Raw genomic sequence first — 22,911 nt, 5'->3', positions numbered from 1 at the left:
TTTGCATTAGAATAGCCACCTACCTCTGTACTCACCTCCAGGAGGAAGAAAGCGCAGCAGCCAGAGCCGAGAATAAACCGCAGGATCAGTGCAGACTGAATAATGTCTCAAATAGTGCTCCCCTGTACCTGAACCCTGCTCCCCTGTACCTGCACCCTGCTCCCCTGTACCTGCACCCTGCTCCCCTGTACCTGCACCCTGCTCCCCTGTACCTGCACCCTGCTCCCCTGTACCTGAACCCTGCTCCCCTGTACCTGCACCCTGCTCCCCTGTACCTGCACCCTGCTCCCCTGTACCTGAACCCTGCTCCCCTGTACCTGCACCCTGCTCCCCTGTACCTGAACCCTGCTCCCCTGTACCTGCACCCTGCTCCCCTGTACATGCACGTGCACCCTGCTCCCCTGTACTAGCCCCTCCTCCCCATACCTGCACCCTGCTCCCCTGTACTAGCCCCTCCTCCCCATACCTGCACCCTGCTCCCCTGTACTAGCCCCTCCTCCCCATACCTGCACCCTGCTCCCCTGTACATGCCCCCTCCCTGATCCCCTATATCTGCACCCTGCTTCTCTGTACCTGCACCCTGCTCTCCTAAAATAATGCACCCAACTCTGCCATTTGCATCCTGGCCCTTTATTGCCCCTGCTCCTCTTCCATCCTGCTTCTTGTTGCTCCTGCTCCTCTTCCATCCTACTTCTTGTTGTCCCTCCTCTTCTTCCATCCTGCCTCTTGTTGCCCCTGCTCCTTTTCCATCCTGCTTCTTGTTGCCTCTGCTCTTCTTCCATCCTGCCCCTTGTTGCCCCTGCTCCTCTTCCATCCTTCCCCTTGTTGCCCCTGCTCCTCTTCCATCCTGCCCCTTATTGCCCCTGCTCCTCTTCCATCCTGCTTCTTGCTGCCCCTGCTCCTCCTCCACCCTGCCCCTTGTTGACCCTGCTTCTCTTCCATCCTGCCCCTTGTTGCCCCTGCTCCTCTTCCATCCTGCCACTTGTTGCCCCTGCTCCTCTTCCACCCTGCCCCTTGTTGCCCCTGCTCCTCTTCAATCCTGTTTCTTGTTGCCTCTGCTCCTCTTCCATCGTGCTTCTTCTTGTCTCTGCTCCTCTTCCGTCCTTCCCCTTGTAGCCCCTGCCTCTCTTCCATCCTTCTCCTTGTTGCCCCTGCTTCTCTTCTATCCTGACCTTATTGCCCCTGCTCCTCTTATATCCTGCTTCTTGTTGCTCCTGCTCCTCTTCCATCCTACTTCTTGTTGCCCCTCCTCCTCTTCCATCCTGCCTCTTGTTGCTCCTGCTCCTCTTCCATCCTGCTTCTTGTTGCCTCTGCTCCTCTTCCATTCTGCCCCTTGTTGCCCATGCTCCTCTTCCATCCTTCACCTTGTTGCCCCTGCTCCTCTTCCATCCTGCCCTTTGTTGCCCCTGCTCCTCTTCCACCCTGCCCCTTATTGCCCCTGCTCCTCTTCCATCCTGCTTCTTGTGCCAACCTGCTCCTCTTCCATCCTGCTTCTTGTTGCCCCTGCTCCTCTTCCATCCTCCCCCTTGTTGCCCCTGCTCCTCTTCCATTCTGCTTCTTGTTGCCTCTGCTCCTCTTCCATCCTGCGTCTTGTTGCCTCTGCTCCTCTTCCATCCTGTACCTTGTTGCCTCTGACTCTCTTCCATCCTTCTCCTTGTTGCCCCTCCTCATCTTCCATCCTGTCCTTATTGCCCCTGCCCCTCTTCCATCCTGCTTCTTGTTGCTCCTGCTCCTTTTCCATCCTACTTCTTGTTGCCCCTGCTCCTCTTCCATCCTGCCTCTTGTTGCCCCTGCTCCTCTTCCATCATGCCCCTTATTGCCCCTGCTCCTTTTCCATCCTGCCCCTTGTTGCCCCTCTCCTCTTCCATCCTGCCCCTTGTTGCCCCTGCTCCTCTTCCATCCTGCCCCTTGTTGCCCTTGCTCCTCTTCCATCCTGCCCCTTGTTGCCCCTGCTCCTCTTCCACCCTGCCCCTTGTTGCACCTGCTCCTCTTCCATCCTGCCCCTTGTCCTCTTCCACCCTGCCCCTTGTTGCACCTGCTCCTCTTCCACCCTGCCCCTTGTTGCACCTGCTCATCTTCCATCCTGCCCATTGTTGCCCCTTCTCCTCTTCCATTTTGCCCCTTGTTGCCCCTGCTCCTCTTGTATCCCACGATCTTACCTTCTTTCTGCAGAGCTGCCCCCTCTTCTTCTGGTTGTGGCGTCTTCCAGAAACTAAAGCCTTAATGACTTTGTGCACAGGCTCCTTCCTTTATTTCTGCTAAACAGATGAAAATGTATGCTAATGTGAATGCCGCTCAACCCGGCGCTAGACTTAATGGGATCTGCAGACCAATAAGAGGTGGAAGCGGCTGCAGTAACCAGCGGCGGCGGCGAAGGATCTCTATCCATTGTACATTATACAGCAGCAGTGGATCCCTGTGCACTATACATTGTACAGCACCAGTGGATCCCTGTGCACTATACATTGTACAGCAGCAGTGGATTCCTGTGCACTATACATTGTACAGCACCAGTGGATCCCTGTGCACTATACATTGTACAGCACCAGTGGATCCCTGTGCACTATACATTGTACAGCACCAGTGGATCCCTGTGCACTATACATTGTACAGCACCAGTGGATCCCTGTGCACCATACATTATACAGCAGCAGTGGATCCCTGTGCACTATACATTATACAGCAGCAGTGGATCCCTGTGCACTATACATTGTACAGCACCAGTGGATCCCTGTGCACTATAAATTGTACAGCAGCAGTGGATCCCTGTGCACTATACATTGTACAGCACCAGTGGATCCCTGTGCACTATACATTGTACAGCAGCAGTGGATCCCTGTGCACTATACATTGTACAGCAGCAGTGGATCCCTGTGCACTATACATTGTACAGCACCAGTGGATCCCTGTGCACTATACATTGTACAGCAGCAGTGGATCACTGTGCACTATACATTGTACAGCAGCAGTGGATCCCTGTGCACTATACATTGTACAGCACCAGTGGATCCCTGTGCACTATACATTGTACAGCACCAGTGGATCCCTGTGCACTATACATTGTACAGCACCAGTGGATCCCTGTGCACCATACATTATACAGCAGCAGTGGATCCCTGTGCACTATACATTATACAGCAGCAGTGGATCCCTGTGCACTATACATTGTACAGCACCAGTGGATCCCTGTGCACTATACATTGTACAGCAGCAGTGGATCCCTGTGCACTATACATTGTACAGCACCAGTGGATCCCTGTGCACTATACATTGTACAGCAGCAGTGGATCCCTGTGCACTATACATTGTACAGCAGCAGTGGATCCCTGTGCACTATACATTGTACAGCAGCAGTGGATCACTGTGCACTATACATTGTACAGCAGCAGTGGATCCCTGTGCACTATACATTGTACAGCACCAGTGGATCCCTGTGCACTATACATTGTACAGCAGCAGTGGATCACTGTGCACTATACATTGTACAGCAGCAGTGGATCCCTGTGCACTATACATTGCACAGCACCAGTGGATCCCTGTGCACTATACATTGTACAGCACCAGTGGATCCCTGTGCACTATACATTGTACAGCACCAGTAGGTCCCTGTCCATTATTTATTATTCAGTAGCAGTGAATCACAATACACTGTATATAGGATAACTGTACATCTATGTAAAGGAGCACTGCAAACTGTATATAGGAGCACAATACACTGTATATAAGTGAACTATACACTGTATATAGAAGCACTGTAAACTGTATATAGGAGAACTGTTAACTTACTGTACACTGATTATTGGAGCACGGTAAACTGTATATAGAAGAACTAATCCGAACCCTAATATAGGAGCACTGTACACTGTATATAAGAGCACTGTACACTGCATATAGAAGCACTATACAATGTATATAGGAGCACTGTAAACTGTATATAAGAGCACTGTACACTGCATATAGAAGCACCATACACTGTATATAGAAGCCATGTACACTATATAGGAGCGCTATACACTGTATATAGGTGCACAGTACACTGTATATAGAAGCCCTGTACACTATATATGAGCACTATACGCTGTATATAGGTGCACCGTACAATCTATATAGGAGCACTGTACAATGTATATAGGAGCACTATACAATGTATATAGGAGCACTATACAATGTATATTGGAGCACTATACACTGTATATAGGAGCACTGTACACTGTATATAGGAGCACTGTACACTGTATATAGGAGCCCTATTCACTGTATATAGGAGCACTGTACACTGTATACAGGAGCATTGTATATAGGAGCACTGCACACTGTATATAGGAGCACTGTACACTGTATATAGAACTGTAAACTGTATATAGGAGCTGTATAGACTGTATAAAGGAGCACTGTATATGGGAACACTGTATATAGGAGAACTATACACTGTATATAGGAGCACTGTACACTGTATATAAGAGAGCTGTACACTGTATGTAGGAGCACTATACACTGTATATAAGAGCACTGTACATTGTATATAGGAGCACTACACACTGTATATAGGAGCACTGTACAATGAATATAGGAGCACTGTACACTGTATATAGGAGCTGTATACACTATACACTGTATATAGGAGCTGTGTACACTGTATGTAGTATCAATATATCCTGCATATAGAAGCACTGTCTGTACACTGTATATAGGAGCACTGTACACTGTATATAGGAGCACTGTACACTGTATATAGGAGCACTGTACACTATATATAGGAGCACTATACACTGTATATAGATGCACTGTATATAGGAGCACTGTACACTGTACAAAGGAGCACTATACACTGTATATAGGAGCACTGTACACTGTATATAGAAGAACTGTACACTGTATATAGGAGCACTCTACACTGTATATAAAGGAGCACTGTACACTGGAGCACTGTACACTGTTTATAGTAGCACTGTACACTGTATATAGGAGCACTGTACACTGTATATATAGGAGCTGTGTACACTGTGTATATATAGGAGCACTGTACACTGTATATAGAAGCACTGTACACTGTATATAGGAGCAATGTACACTGTATATAGGAGCACTGTACACAGATGCGCTGTACACTGTATATATGAGCACTGTACACTGTATATAGGAGCACTGTACTCTGTATATATAGGAGCACTGTACACTGTTTATAGTAGCACTGTACGCTGTATATAGAAGCACTGTACACTGTATATAGGAGCACTGTACACTGTATATATAGGTGCACTGTACACTGTATATATAGGAGCACTGTACACTGTTTATAGTAGCACTGTACACTGTATATAGGAGCACTGTACACTGTATATAGAAGCACTGTACAGTGTATATAGGAGCACTGTACACTGCATATATGAGCACTGTACACTGTATTTAGGAGCACTGTACACTGTATATATAGGAGCACTGTACACAGGAGCACTGTACACTGTTTATAGTAGCACTGTACACTGTATATATGAGCACTGTATATAGGAGCACTGTGCATTGTATATAGGAGCACTGAGCACTGTAAATAGGAGCACTGTACACTATATATATAGGAGCACTGTACACTGTATATAGGAGCACTGTACACTATATATAGGAGCACTGTACACTGTATATAGGAGCACTGTACACTGTATATAGGAGCACTGTACACTGTACACAAGATCTGTATACACTGTATATAGAAGCACTGTTCAGTGTATATATGAGCACTGTACACTGTATTTAGGAGCACTGTACACTGTATATATAGGAGCACTGTACACAGGAGCACTGTACACTGTTTATAGTAGCACTGTACACTGTATATATAAGCACTGTATATAGGAGCACTGTACATTGTATATAGGAGCACTGAGCACTGTATATAGGAGCACTGTACACTATATATAGGAGCACTGTACACTGTATATAGGAGCACTGTACACTATATATAGGAGCACTGTACACTGTATATAGGAGCACTGTACATTGTACACAGGAGCACTATACACGGTATATAGGAGCACTGTGCACTGTATATAGGAGCTGTATTCACTGTACATAGAAGCACTGTACATTGTATATAGGAGCACTGTACACTGTATATATAGGAGCACTGTACACTGTGTATATAGGAGCACTGTACATTGTTTATAGTAGCACTGTACACTGTATATAGAAGCACTGTACACTGTTTATAGTAGCACTGTACACTATATATAGGAGCGCTGTACACTGTATATAGAAGCACTGTACACTATATATAGGAGAACTGTACAATGTATATAGGAGCACTGTACACTGAATATATAGGAGCACTGTACACTGTTTATAGTAGCACTGTACACTGTATATAGGAGCACTGTACACTGTATATATAGGAGCACTGTACACTGTTTATAGTAGCACTGTACACTGTATATAGGAGCACTGTGCACTATATATAGGAGCACTGTACACTGTATATAGGAGCACTGTGCACTGTATATAGAAGCACTGTACACTATATATAGGAGAACTGTGCACTGTATATAGGAGCACTGTACACTGAATATATAGGAGCACTGTACACTGTATATAGGAACACTGTACACTGTATATATAGGAGCACTGTACACTGTTTATAGTAGCACTGTACACTGTATATATAGGAGCACTGTACACTGTATATATAGGAGCACTGTACACTGTTTATAGTAGCACTGTACACTGTATATAGGAGCACTGTATATAGGAGCACTGTACACTGTATATAGAAGCACTGTACACTATATATAGGAGAACTGTACACTGTATATAGGAGCACTGTACACTGAATATATAGGAGCACTGTACACTGTTTATAGTAGCACTGTACACTGTATATAGGAGCACTGTACACTATATATAGGAGCACTGTACATAGTAGCACTGTACACTGTATATAGGAGCACTGTGCACTATATATAGGAGCACTGTACACTGTATATAGGAGCACTGTGCACTGTATATAGGAGCACTGTACACTGTATATAGAAGCACTGTACACTGTTTATAGTAGCACTGTGCACTGTATATAGGAGCACTGTACACTGTATATAGAAGCACTGTACACTGTTTATAGTAGCACTGTACACTGTATATAGGAGCACTGTGCACTATATATAGGAGCACTGTACACTGTATATAGGAGCACTGTACACTGTATATAGAAGCACTGTACACTATATATATAGGAGAACTGTATACTGTATATAGGAGCACTGTGCACTGTTTATAGTAGCACTGTACACTGTATATAGGAGCACTGTGCACTATATATAGGAGCACTGTACACTGTATATAGGAGCACTGTGCACTGTATATAGAAGCACTGTACACTATATATAGGAGAACTGTACACTGTATATATAGGAGCATTGAACACTGTTTACAGTAGCACTGTACACTGTATATAGGAGCACTGTGCACTATATATAAGAGCACTGTACACTGTATATAGGAGCACTGTGCACTGTATATAGAAACACTGTACACTATATATAGAAGAACTGTACACTGTATATAGGAGCACTGTACACTGTATATAGGAGCACTGTACACTGTTTATAGTAGCACTGTACACTGTATATAGGAGCACTGTGCACTATATATAGGAGCACTGTACACTGTATATAGGAGCACTGTGCACTGTTTATAGTAGCACTGTACACTGTATATAGGAGCACTGTGCACTGTATATAGGAGCACTGTACACTGTATATAGGAGCACTGTACACTATATATAGGAGCACTGTACACTGTATATAGGAGCACTGTACACTGTATATAGGAGCACTGTGCACTGTATATAGGAGCACTGTGCACTGTTTATAGTAGCACTGTACACTGTATATAGGAGCACTGTACACTGTATATAGGAGCACTGTGCACTGTATATAGGAGCACTGTGCACTGTTTATAGTAGCACTGTACACTGTATATAGGAGCACTGTGCACTGTATATAGGAGCACTGTGCACTGTTTATAGTAGCACTGTACACTGTATATAGGAGCACTGTACACTATATATAGGAGAACTGTACACTGTATATAGGAGCACTGTGCACTGTATATAGGAGCACTGTGCACTGTATATAGGAGCACTGTGCACTGTTTATAGTAGCACTGTACACTGTATATAGGAGCACTGTACACTATATATAGGAGCACTGTACACTGTATATAGGAGCACTGTGCACTGTATATAGGAGCACTTAACGCTGTATATATAAGCACTGTACACTGTATATATAAGCACTGTATATAGGAGCACTGTACATTGTATATAGGAGCACTGTACACTGTATATAAAGGAGCACTGTACACTGTATATAGGAGCACTGTACACTGTATATAGGAGCACTGTGCACTGTATATAGAAGCACTGTACACTATATATATAGGAGAACTGTACACTGTATATAGGAGCACTGTACACTGTATATATAGGAGCACTGTACACTGTGTATAGGAGCACTGTACACTGTATATAGGAGCACTGTACACTGTATATAGGAGCACTGTGCACTGTATATAGAAGCACTGTACACTATATATATAGGAGAACTGTACACTGTATATAGGAGCACTGTACACTGTATATATAGGAGCACTGTACACTGTGTATAGGAGCACTGTACACTGTATATAGGAGCACTGTACACTGTGTATAGGAGCACTGTACACTGTATATAGGAGCCCTATTCACTGTATATAGGAGCACTGTACACTGTATATAGGAGCACTGTACACTGTATATAGGAGAACTGTACACTGTATATAGGAGCACTGTACACTGTATATAGGAGCTGTGTGCACTACAGGATTGTATAACGGTATTTTCAGCCTCCCTGTTGCAGATAACGATCGTTCTCCTCCGTCCCGGGGATCCTGCGGTTCTTCTCAGTCAGTTCCCTCCGAGCGGTACCGCAGGGATGCCGGCTCTGGAGGCTCCTTCCCGTCGTGGAGCCGCATGTGGACGTGTCTGTGTGGACTGAGCCCAGGACCTGCTCAGCCCCCTGCACATCTCAATGACCGCATCTGTGCCGGGCAGGGAAGGGTTAGCGCAGGGGCCCCTGGACTCCTCATCCTGCAGGAGCCAATGAAGGGTCCCGGCTGGCCCGTTTAACCCCTCGCCTCCCAGTCCCTCCTCCTGGCGGGCCATTGGCTGGCGGGGCTGTCACTCACTCACCGGTTCGTGCTTTCCTTGCCTTGTAGATGTCAAAGGCTGGAGCTGCACCCTGAGCACATTCCAGCTGGTGGGCTCCTCAGCCATGGCCACAGCTGCCTCCAACCCCTACAGCATCCTCAGCTCGTCAGCCCTGGTCCATGCCGACTCGGCGGGGGGCATGCAGCAGGGCAGCCCCTTCAGGAACCCCCAGAAGCTGCTGCAAAGTGACTACCTGCAGGGGATGCCCAGCAATGGCCACCCCCTGGGCCACCACTGGATGGGCAGCCTGGGCGATGCCAACCCCTGGTCCACCATGGATCAGCAGGACATTAAACCTGGCAGAGAGGACCTTCAGCTGGGCACCATCATCCACCACAGGTCCCCCCATGTCAGCCACCACTCCCCCCACACCAACCACCCCAATGCCTGGGGGGCCAGCCCGGTGCCCTCCAACGTCTACTCTCAGCCGGGCTTCTCGGTGACGGGCATGCTGGAGCACGGTGGCCTCAGCCCCCCACCCCAGACCCCCCAGAGCCTGCACCCGGTACTGAGAGCAGAAGACCACGGGGACCTGGGCTCCCACCACTGCCAGGACCATTCGGACGAGGAGACCCCCACCTCCGACGAGCTGGAGCAGTTCGCCAAGCAGTTCAAACAAAGGCGCATCAAGCTGGGCTTCACCCAGGCGGACGTGGGGCTGGCCCTGGGCACCCTGTACGGCAATGTCTTCTCGCAGACCACCATCTGCAGGTTCGAGGCTCTGCAGCTCAGCTTCAAGAACATGTGCAAGCTGAAGCCCCTGCTGAACAAGTGGCTGGAGGAGGCCGACTCCTCCACCGGCAGTCCGACCAGCATCGACAAGATCGCCGCCCAGGGCAGGAAGAGGAAGAAGAGGACCTCCATAGAGGTGAGTGTCAAGGGGGTCCTGGAGACCCACTTCCTGAAATGCCCCAAGCCGGCGGCCCAGGAGATCTTGTCCCTGGCAGACAGCCTGCAGCTGGAGAAGGAGGTGGTCCGGGTCTGGTTCTGCAACAGAAGACAAAAGGAGAAAAGGATGACCCCCCCGGGGGACCCCCAGCCGCACGAGGGCTTCCCCCACAATGTCAAAGCAGACCCCTCCTGCCACGACCTCTGACTGCGGCCCCGACCCCACGGACAATGGGAAAATCCGTTTTTCTAAGATAAAAAGAGAAAGAAAGAACTTTTTTTTGGGTCTTTAACTTATGTTCTATTCTTTATGGCGGAACAGAAATACTCAAAAACTTTTGCAAAAAAATAAAAAGCAAAGAAAAAGTATAAAAATAAAAAAAAATCACTAAAGACTCGAGGAGCTGCTTGTTCCAAACCTGGCAATAGAAGGAGACAGAGCTGCTGTGTCCTGTGGAGTCCTGTTCAGACCTGTGCCTCTCACCTCCCTGCGCCTTGATGACATCATCAGATTTCAGGTGACTTCGGTTTTACAATCGTTTCTCCTCTCTCTGGAGATGGATCTGGGATTCTGGTTTCTCCTGGGTTTCTTCCATGTGCTCACAATACTTGGCAATTCTATCAGGATGGTCCCTGCAGTCATCATCACCCTCATCATCCTCTCCGGTTTGAACTGTTATGTAGCAAGGTACTACTCTTTCTGCAGAACTCCATGTCTGCTGTGTCTTCTCAGTGACTGTTAATGAGACTCCCGGCTCTAGGAACCAGACCACCCCGCACCCATGTATGAGGGGCCCCCAGATTGGTATAGAGGTGTCAGTATCATCGTCTGTCCTGGTGGCAGGTGACAAGACCCTCTCCATGTCTGGATCACATTGTATCAGGACCCTCTCCATGTCTGTATCACATTGTATCAGGACCCTCTCCATGTCTGGATCACATTGTATCAGGACCCTCTCCATGTCTGGATCACATTGTCACAGGACCCTCTCCATGTCTGTATCACATTGTCACAGGACCCTCTCCATGTCTGTATCACATTGTATCAGGACCCTCTCCATGTCTGTATCACATTGTATCAGGACCCTCTCCATGTCTGGATCACATTGTATCAGGACCCTCTCCATGTCTGTATCACATTATATCAGGACCCTCTCCATGTCTGTATCACATTGTCACAGGACCCTCTCCATGTATCGCATCCTGTCTGTATCACATTGTATCTCTCTGTAATATTCATCTCTCTATACTGTGACTCTGTATCACATTGTATCTTTATATCTTTGTATTAATTTCTATCTTTCTGCATCACATTGCATCACTGTATCAAATTGTATCTCTCTGTTTCATTGCATCTTTCTGTCCTGTTCCTCTTTCTGTGTCTCTGTATGTCTCTGTACTCTTCACCTTTCTGGGTCTCTGTATCTTTCTGTCCTGTTCCTCTCTCTGTGTCTCTGTACTCTTCACCTCTCTGTGTCTCTGTATCTCTCTGTACTCTTCACCTTTCTGTATCTCTGTATGTCTCTGTACTCTTTACCTCTCTGTGTCTCTGTATTTCACCGTTTCTGTCCTCATATCCACTGAAAACCCACAGTTGTTGGTGGTCTCAGTACTGCTGGGGTCTCTGGATGTGACTGTGAAACCTCTGTAGGGGCTTCTAAATCCATAATGCCCACATAACATGAATTCTACAGGTCAGTCCAATCACCAAATGTATTGCTCATTCTTATTTCTCACATTCCCAGCTGCATGTATATGGTTTGCACATTTATATATCATTTTCTGTATTTTTTTATTTAATTTTTGTAATATTGTATATTATAAAGCTATGCTTCCAGATATCAGATACTATAGGATTATACCATGCGGTGCGCTTCTAAAATCACATCTAGAGAGTCATTCATTTGCATACAAACCACACACCTTGCTATTATTGTTTAGAAATATATTATAAAATTGTATTTTTTGCACCCCAAATTATTATTTTTTTAGTCTTAGATCCCTGCCTCACACCCAGGCCTGACACAGAGCCGTTATCCAGAGCTGTAGGTGCGCATATCCCATATACTAATAGTTATGTATCTTCTGGTCTGAGACCTTTTGTAATTTTTAGCATTTTTTTGTTGTTATTTTTGGGTGAAATGTTGTTTTTCACAATAATCAGAAATATTCACTGCTGCAAATATTCACTTCCAAACATTTTGATATTTTCAATTCTTCTCCAGTCAGAGCTAAAATTTAGCCCCAAACAATCAACAAAATGTTTCTGCCAACTTTATAAGTGTACAGTTTTGTATATTGAACTTTTTTGAATTTATTAATTTAAAAAATAAATAAAAAGATCATTTACTTTATTCATTTAGTATCTGATGTATAATAAACGCTATTTTCATTACAAGTTGTTTTTTTCCAAGTATTTTATTCAGAATTGCCTATAATAGTTACCAATTATTTATTTTCAGTAAATTCTGCCATCTGTTTAAAAAAGTAACAAAAAATGAAAAAAAAAGCCAAAAAGTCTAAAGATACAATAAGCGCAAAGATACAAAAACAGATGTTACTATTTGTTCGACACCTGGTTTTAGTTTAGGGTTTATAATGACACAATATTTTATTTGTTGTAAAAAAAAATATCAAAAAGAAAGAAAAAAATTGAACCAAATAAACATTTTTTACAAAATGACAAGTAAATGGGTTGTGTGTGTGTCATCGCTGTAGCGTTTCCCGTGGACAGTGTTTATATCAGGAATATTGTGGGTGAGGGACGACCCAGACAACAATACCCTCTGCAAAAAATAGATTTTTCTTGAGTTTATAATTGAATTTGTTACTTTTTGGGCATCATTGCTTGTAGATAATATTTGCGTTTCCTCTTTTGATTGTGATTTTATTTTGTTTGGTGCTAGATTCTGGTTTAGAAATTCCTGAAATGTGAAAATGTTTAGTTCAATTGCAGTGAATGTTTCCATTTATGCTCCTTTTATAGAATATTCACTTTTTTGTGGGTTTGTTTCGACTTGATGATAAATTCTATCATTTTCTTTATTATTCCAGAAAACACATTTCCGAAGAAAACACTCCCTGTCCAGACGGATTAGTATTTTATAAAATCCTAAAAAATGTTTAGAGATTTAAAAAATCATTTGTAAGAATTGCACAATTTTTTGAGCATTACGATTTTCCCTAGAAATAAATTCTTTTGGAATCATATTTACAATTTCAACTTTTTCAATTGAAATAATTTTTCAGTTTTTTTATACTAAATAATTTTTCTAAAAACTAGAAACATGTATAATCATTAAAATATGCCATTATTTTTAATTAGAATTTCTGGAATAATAAAGAACAGATAGAAAAATGATTATTTTTTATTTTATTAAAAAAAAAATCAGCGTCAGTGCTAGAAAATGAACGTTCATGTAAAAACATTGCAGAGAATGTGGAGGAAAGTGAGCCCCGTCCACGTCCTTTGATGTGTGATGCTCAGTACACGGGCCTTTGGCTTCTATTATAAACCTCTTCTGTGAATTGCTTGTAAACATGAGCAAAATTAGTTAAAATATTATGGAAAATGGTAAATATTTTTGGGGAAATTTTAGATACATTTGTGGTAAATGACAAATCCATAGAAAGAAATGTGTATAATGCCTGTGTGACTTCTGTACGATCTCTCTATAATTTCTGTATAATTTCTATCACAGAGGTCGGCGTCTCTTCAGCCGCATTTACAAATCGCTTAGATGTTTTGACTTGCAAATTTAATTTAGAAGTAAATGGCCCCCCCCCCCCCCCCCCTCTTCCCGGGAACTGAAGAGGTGAATGAAAAGCAATGAAGCAGAAATCTGAATGTTTTTTGCCAGTTTTCTGTTTTTCCGGTAGACGGCGGCCATTATGATTTTCTTATTTAGAGGATCTTGAGGGTGAAGCCGGGGCGACTCTTCCTGCAGAAATCCCAGGATGCCTTGTGCTGGGGTTTTGTGCGATATAAATGCCGTCCTCGCTCCCTTTCTGTATTAAATGGCCAGAACATCAGTCATCCGCACAAAGGCCCAGCCGTCCATGTTGAATCAGAGCTCAATGGCCGGTGGAGGGGATGTGATCTGAATGCACACAAGGAAACAGCCGTCTCACAAATTCACATTTTTTTCATTGCTTTTCTTCTTAAAGTTTATATCGAAGCAAAAATCCAGTAGTTGGTGTTTTAGGCCGGTGAGGTTTGGCTGCAATGAACGGGGCCGGAGGGAACTTCACACAAGATGGGGGAGGGGGGGACCTGAACATTCCCTGTATAAAGATTAAACCAAACTGTCTGACGGATCTGATGTAGGAGGAGGCAAACCGGACGCCACTGGTCAGTAAATCGCTGCCCCGGCCGCCCCACACCTAACAGTATAATCAGCCGCTACAAGAAGGAAAATGGATTCATTTATGTATCCGCTTCCCTTCCCGGATGTAAATGAGGAACGAGAGAGGAGCAATTATTTATCCGAGAACATCCGGATTTATGTTACATTGTATGTGGGTGAAATGATCACAGTGACCTGATAGATAGATAGGAGATAGATAGATAGATAGATAGATAGATAGATATGAGATAGATAGATAGATAGATAGATAGAGGATAGATAGGAGATAGATAACAGATAGATAGATAGATAGATAGATATGAGATATATATGAGATAGATAGATGGATAGATAGATATGAGATAGATAGATAGATAGATAGATAGATAATAGATAGATAGATAGATAATAGATTGATAGATAGATAGATAATAGATAGATAGATATGAGATAGATAGATAATAGATAGATAGATAGGAGATAGATAGATAATAGATAGATAGATATGAGATAGATAGATAATAGATAGATAGGAGATAGATAGATAGATAGATAGATAGATAGGAGATAGATAGATAATGATAGATAGATAGATAGATAGATAGATAGATAGATAGATAGAGGATAGATAGATAATGATAGATATGAGATAGATATTATTATAGACACGATCAGAGCTGAGATGACTTTTAGCTATAGATGAAAGCTGCCGGTGTCCTCTTCCCCCCAGGGTCTCTCTACCTTCTCAAAGTTGCTGCAGGGACCCCCATATTAAATCATCTGGCAGCAGGTGCCCCCCGCTGTGTGAGCAGGTAATATTTGAATGTATCCGTACGGTGGGCCCCCAAAATAAATTTTACTGGTAGGCCCAAGGCACCCCAGTCCGACACTGTATAAGATAGATAGAAAGATATAATATGAATAGATAGATATGAGATGGATGATAGATAGCTTTTCATAGAGAATAAAAATATAGTAGCTTTTTGCTATAATTATTATTACATCACTGATATCTCTGACATAATCTGCAGCGCTGTACAGACATTCTCATCACTTGCAGTCCCCAGGAGCTCACAATCTAAGGTCCCTATCAGTCGGTCTTTGCAGGGTGTATGTTGGTTTTCTGATACATTGAGCTAATATACAAATCTTTAATTACTGATATTACTACTTATGCTGCTGTTTTTATTTTCTTACACAAGGTGCGGGGCCATCTTATCTTGTCATGGGGTCCTATGAATTATAGTTACGCCATAGATATATGGATAGATATATATGAGACATATTGATTCCCAGATAAGATAAATAGATAGATAGACTTACATAAAAAACTCCAGACTTGCTCCGAGGAATTTTACTCTAAAAGAAAAATGTTCTCTCCGCAGGATAATATCCTGGCTCAATGTTCAGTTATGTCTCATAACCTGGTTTCCTTTGGATTTATTGTAAAGCCTTTCCAGAGAAATATTCAACAAGTTACATAGCATAAAAATATCAGCAAAATCAAAATAATCTGCCCTAACTGGACCATAACGACCTTAAGTATCAATGCCGATACTATAATAATCAGCTGCAGATGATGTTAACAAGAGATATGTTTAAGAGTTATTAAAAATGAATCATATCTGCCACAGGATAAATATAACTGTTATAATAGTGCCTCAGTATACAAAAATGTATGTGTAACTACTATAATACTGCTCCTATGTAGAAGAATATAACTACTATAATACTGCCTCCTATGTACAAGAATATACCTACTATAATACTGCTCCTATGTACAGGAATATAACTACTATAATACTGCCTCCTATGTACAAGAATATACCTACTATAATACTGCTCCTATGTACAGGAATATAACTACTATAATACTGCTCCTATGTACAGGAATATAACTACTATAATACTGCTCCTATGTACAAGAATATAACTACTGTAATACTGCCCCTATGTACAAGACTATAACTACTATAATACTGCTCCTATGTACAAGACTATAACTACTATAATACTGCCTCCTATGTACAAGAATATAACTACTATAATACTGCTCCTATGTACAAGAATATAACTACTATAATACTGCCTCCTATGTACAAGAATATAACTACTATAATACTGCTCCTATGTACAAGAATATAACTGCTATAATACTGCTCCTATGTACAAGAATATAACTACTATAATACTGCTCCTTTGTACAAGAATATAACTACTATAATACTGCCTCCTATGTACAAGAATATAACTACTATAATACTGCCTCCTATGTACAAGAATATAACTACTATAATACTGCCTCCTATGTACAAGAATATAACTACTATAATACTGCCTCCTATGTACAAGAATATAACTACTATAATACTGCTCCTATGTACAAGAATATAACTACTATAATACTGCCTCCTATGTACAAGAATATAACTACTATAATACTGCTCCTATGTACAAGAATATAACTGCTATAATACTGCTCCTATGTACAAGAATATAACTACTATAATACTGCTCCTTTGTACAAGAATATAACTACTATAATACTGCCTCCTATGTACAAGAATATAACTACTATAATACTGCCTCCTATGTACAAGAATATAACTACTATAATACTGCTCCTATGTAGAAGAATATAACTACTATACTACTGCTCTTATGTACAACAATATAACTACTATAATACTGCTCCTATGTACAAGAATATAACTACTATAATACTGCCTCCTATGTACAAGAATATAACTACTATAATACTGCTCTTATATACAAGAATATAACTACTATAATGCTGCCTCCTATGTACAAGGATATAACTACTATAATACTGCTCCTATGTACAAGAATATAATTACTATAATACTGCTCCTATGTACAAGAATATAACTACTATAATGCTGCCTCCTATGTACAAGAATATAACTACTATAATACCGCTCCTATGTACAAGAATATAACTACTATAATACTGCTCCTATGTACAAGAATATAACTACTATAATACTGCCTTCTATGTACAAGAATTGAACTGCTATAATACTGCTCCTATGTACAAGAATATAACTACTATAATACTGTCCCCTATGTACAAGAATATAACTACTATAATACTGCCTCCTATGTACAAGGATATAACTACTATAATACTGCTCCTATGTACAAGAATATAACTACTATAATACTGCTCCTCTGTACAAGACTATAACTACTATAATACTGCTCCTATGTACAAGAATATAACTACTATAATACTGCTCCTATGTACAAGAATATAACTACTGTAATACTGCTCCTATATACAAGAATATAACTACTATAATACTGCCTCCTATGTACAATAATATAACTACTATAATACTGCCTCCTATGTACAAGAATATAACTACTATAATACTGCCTCCTATGTACAAGAATATAACTACTATAATACTGCCTCCTATGTACAAGAATATAACTACTATAATACTGCTCCTATGTACAAGAATATAACTGCTATAATACTGCTCCTATGTACAAGAATATAACTACTATAATACTGCTCCTATGTACAAGAATATAACTACTATAATACTGCTCCAATGTACAAGGCTATAACTACTATAATACTGCTCCTATGTACAAGAATATAACTACTATAATACTGCCTCCTATGTACAAGAATATATCTACTATAATACTGCCTCCTATGTACAGGAATATAACTACTATAATACTGCTCCTATGTACAAGAATATAACTACTATGATACTGCCTCCTATGTACAAGAATATAACTGCTATAATACTGCTCCTATGTACAAGAATATAACTACTATAATACTGCTCTTATATACAAGAATATAACTACTATAATACTGCTCCTATGTACAAGAATATAACTACTATAATACTGCTCCTATGTACATGAATGTAACTACTATAATACTGCTCTTATATACAAGAATATAACTGCTATAATACTGCTCCTATATACAAGAATATAACTACTATAATACTGCTCCTATATACAAGAATATAACTGCTATAATACTGCCTCCTATGTACAAGAATATAATTACTATAATACTGCACCTATGTACAAGAATGTAACTACTATAATACTGCCCCCTATGTACAGGAATATAACTACTATAATACTGCCTCCTATGTACAAGAATATAACTACTATAATACTGCTCCTATGTACAAGAATATAACTGCTATAATACTGCTCCTATGTACAAGAATATAACTGCTATAATACTGCCTCCTATGTACAAGAATATAACTGCTATAATACTGCTCCTATGTACAGGAATATAACTACTATAATACTGCTCTTATATACAAGGATATAACTACTATAATACTGCCTCCTATGTACAAGAATATAACTACTATAATACTGCTCCTATGTACAAGAATATAACTGCTATAATACTGCTCCTATGTACAGGAATATAACTACTATAATACTGCTCTTATATACAAGGATATAACTACTATAATACTGCCTCCTATGTACAAGAATATAACTACTATAATACTGCTCCTATGTACAAGAATATAATTACTATAATACTGCTCCTATGTACAAGAATATAACTACTATAATACTGCTCCTATGTACAAGAATATAACTACTATAATACTGCCTCCTATGTACAATAATATAACTACTATAATACTGCTCCTATGTACAGGAATATAACTGCTATAATACTGCTCCTTTGTACAAAATTCTCCATTAGTGACCCCTCTGGTACCTTACTAGTAACTGTGACTCCTCCAGTACTGACCTTACTTGCTTATAGAAGGTGATCATGTTACTGTGAGCGGCCCGATCCCTCATAAACCCCTGCTGATACTATGTTATCAGGGATAGCATACTGGATTGCACTTTGCATCGTGTTATAAATGATTATCCTCGGACCGTTCCATGGGCCTAGGATTCCAGGAACAGGAGAGGATTCTGGGTAACGTGTAATATATTTTCCAAATTGCCCTTGTCACAGCAGGAGCTGCAGGATTTCTCAGCATCGTCACACCGAGGGTCGCGTCCTGCACAGATTTACTCGCTGCCGTCACTGAACTCTCGTACCCAGTACGATTATTAAAGCTGCAAAACTGCCACGGTGCCGAAACGGGACATCGGTAAATTAGGTAGATTGGTCAGAAAGCGATGTGATATGTTCCCAGGATCGTTCAGGGGGAGTTCACTTCACCGTTACTTTTCCTTTCTTCCGTTCTGCATGCAATGAAATGGGTGAAATGGAAGACAAATGTGCGTAATGACGCACAGGGTCCGGTGTGTATTTTACAGGGTCCGGTGTGTATTTTACAGGGTCCGGTGTTTATTTTACAGGGTCCGGTGTTTATTTTACAGGGTCCGGTGTGTATTTTACAGGGTCCGGTGTTTTCCATTATTTTTCTGATGGATCAGAAGAACAGAATAATAACGGTGATGGGAGCTCCCCTTTTACTATTTATATTCATTCACTAATGTATTTATTATTTTTATTATTTTTATTTGCTTTATTGGTATTTATTATTATTTATTTATATTCTTTGACTTTCTCTGTAGTCGGGGTCATTTCTGATGCCAGAGGTTGCACTTTCACCTCCCTGGACGCTTTGTGCCGAGGGAACGACTTCCTCCCTGGATCTGATATTTCTTATCACCGTTCGTTATCGTTCGTTAAACGCAGGACCTCAATTACCGCACGAGACACAATAACAAAGCTGCAGAGTTAATCATTGCCCCATAGATGGTGACGAGAGGTGGAATCCAGGATCCGAGACTTGTGATGGGAACTTTACAGAACTGGTCACACAGAAAATCTACCTGAGCCGTTAATGAATTTAAAATTTGAACGAGTTTTATTTTATTTCCATTTCAAAAACGACGAATTAGTTTGACACAGAAGTTGTCACGGATATCGCGGGAGACGCTGAAAGTGAAAGGATTTCTAGCATTTTGACAACACAATTAGAACCTCAGATGAAACGTGTTACATTGTTTCTTATTCTGGAGCAGGTGCCGTTCTCTTTGATGATTTGGGTTGTACAGGGCGCCCCCAGTGGCCAGATCACAAGATAAGATGACAGTGGAACATCACACAAGTTATTGTATGGAATGTCTCATCCTGTGTCCCTCTGCTCCTCCCCTTCAGAGTGTAAGCTCTTGGGGGCAGCGATCTCTCACTTCTCTGGTTCCGTAGTTTTTTTTATACCTTTGCCGCTTTCTCTGAGTTTATGGGAATCTGGCAGCATGTGTAGAGGCTGCAGAAAATGCTGATCCTGTGAGGGTAGCACTGGTCTCCATAGGAGTAGAAAACAGGATGTGACTGCAGAATTGTGACTGCAGCTCTGGATGTAACAGGAGTACAAAACATAAGGAAACTTCAGATAATGTCTCTGTCATACATGCAAAGTATCGCTACCATCAGGGCCGTTTCTACAGCCGGGTTGTGGGGTGTGACCGCACGGAGCGCTTCACTCAGGACAGAAATGGGGGGCGCCGTCAGCAGGGCCCAATGCCGGAGGGGGGCCCTTTCTGTCCAGAGGCAGCAGGAGTGGAGACGAGCGCCTCCATTGTGGAAGCACTCATCTCCATATTCATCTGTATCGCTGTCCTCCGGTGCGGAGGAGCAGGGGAGAGGCGTCTCCCTTGCCCGTTCCTCTGATAGGCTACAGGCCTAGTGCCTGCAGCCTATCAGAGGCCCCGATGCAGAAGAGGGTAAGTATTATGGGGGCCACTATGGAGAAGAGGGGAAGCACTATGGTGGCCACTATGGAGAAGAGGGGAAGCACTATGGGGGCCCTATATACTGCCACAATATGGGGCAGCACTATAAAGAAGAGGGGGAAGCACTATGGGGGCCCTATATACTGCCACAATATGGGGGGGCACTATGGAGAAGAGGGGGAAGCACTATCGGAGCCTTATATACTGGCACAAAATGGGGGGGCACTATGAAGAAGAGGGGTAAGCACTATGGGGGCCACTATGGAGAAGAGGGGAAGCACTATGGGGGCCCTATATACTGGCACATTATGGGGGGCATTATTAGGCCCTATGGAGAAGAGGGAAGGAGCACTACTGGGGGTCCTATGTACTGGAACGCATTATTGGGGGGCTCTATGGAGAAGTGTGGGGGGAAGGAGCACTATGGGGGCATCTACTGCGGGCCCTATATATTGGCACTCATTATGGGGGCTCTATGGAGGAGTGGGGGGTAAAGGAGCACTATGGGGACATTTACTGGGGGCCGTATTTACTGGCACGCATTATGGGGAAGCACTATGGAGAAGTGGGGGAGAAGAGCACTATTGGGGCATTATATAGGGGCATTTAATACTGGCACCCATTTTGGTGCCACAATGGGAAAGGGGGAAGAGAAGTATTATGGAGGCATCCATGTGGGGCAGTCTATAGGGGCATTTTGTACTGGCACATTATAAAGGACACTATGGGGATGGGGAGGAACACTATGTGGGCATCTTCTGGGGGCACCATATAGGAGTATTTTATACTGGCACAAATTTTTGGGACACTATGGGCACCTAAGCTCAACTGGGGGCACTAAGTGTTTTTTCTAGTGGCACACAGTACGGGTCTTTGGAACACATGAGGGCAGTCTGGGGACATTGGCTCTACTGGGGGCACTAAGAGCAGTTTTTTTTGTTTTTTTTTACTGACGCACATCGGGGCATTATGGTGGGCTTTACTACAACTGGGGGACTATGGGAGCATTATTACTTGTAGGACACAATTACTGTTGGGGGCACTGTAGGAGCACTATTACTACTATTGCTGGGATTTTGGGGAGCGCTATTACTGTGGGGGCGCCCTGGCACAGTGTCAGCTTAGCACAGTTATTTTTGGGGGACATTATGTTTACACTATTAGTGTCAGGGGCACTATTTTCTGGGCACAATTATTTTTTAGAGCATTGTGTTCCAATAATTATTGAAGGGGAACTATCTGTGTGTAACTAGTATTTTCAGGGGGTTTATCTTTTTCTGCAGTACAGTTTTGGGGGTGCATGATGGGATGTTGAGAAGGTGGGAGGATGATGGAAAAGTAGGAAACTACGATGTCTGTCACACTATGCAGAGAAGTCAGATGGCTGAAAGAAGTCATCATGGCAGTCTGGTCTGAATGGAGAAGATAAAGAAAGAGAACGTCTACAACAAAGGTGACATCACTGGATGTAAGAGGTATGGGGCGCTGTATTACCCTGGATGTAAGAGGTATGAGGCGCTGTATTACCCTGTATGTAAGAGGTATGGGGCGCTGTATTACCCTGTATGTAGGAGGTATGAGGCGCTGTATTACCCTGTATGTAAGAGGTATGAGGCGCTGTATTACCCTGTATGTAAGAGGTATGAGGCGCTGTATTACCCTGTATGTAAGAGGTATGAGGCGCTGTATTACCCTGTATGTAAGAGGTATGAG

The 22,911-nt window shown here is 42.4% G+C and overlaps 1 protein-coding gene across 1 annotated transcript; it reads left to right on the top strand.

Annotated features, from left to right (window-relative positions):
- Nucleotides 1-9,292: 9,292 nt before the first annotated feature.
- On the top strand, nt 9,293-13,306 carry POU3F4 (POU class 3 homeobox 4). The gene is made up of 2 exons (XM_044294339.1): nt 9,293-10,811; nt 13,178-13,306. Exon 1 carries the CDS (start codon nt 9,300-9,302, stop codon nt 10,329-10,331), a length of 1,032 nt encoding a protein of 343 aa, XP_044150274.1. The 5' UTR covers nt 9,293-9,299; the 3' UTR covers nt 10,332-10,811; nt 13,178-13,306.
- The last annotated feature ends 9,605 nt before the right edge of the window (nt 13,307-22,911 follow it).

Source organism: Bufo gargarizans, chromosome 5 (assembly GCF_014858855.1).
Source record: "Bufo gargarizans isolate SCDJY-AF-19 chromosome 5, ASM1485885v1, whole genome shotgun sequence".
NCBI classification, from domain to species: domain Eukaryota; kingdom Metazoa; phylum Chordata; class Amphibia; order Anura; family Bufonidae; genus Bufo; species Bufo gargarizans.
This window is presented reverse-complemented; position numbering and strand designations above follow the sequence as displayed.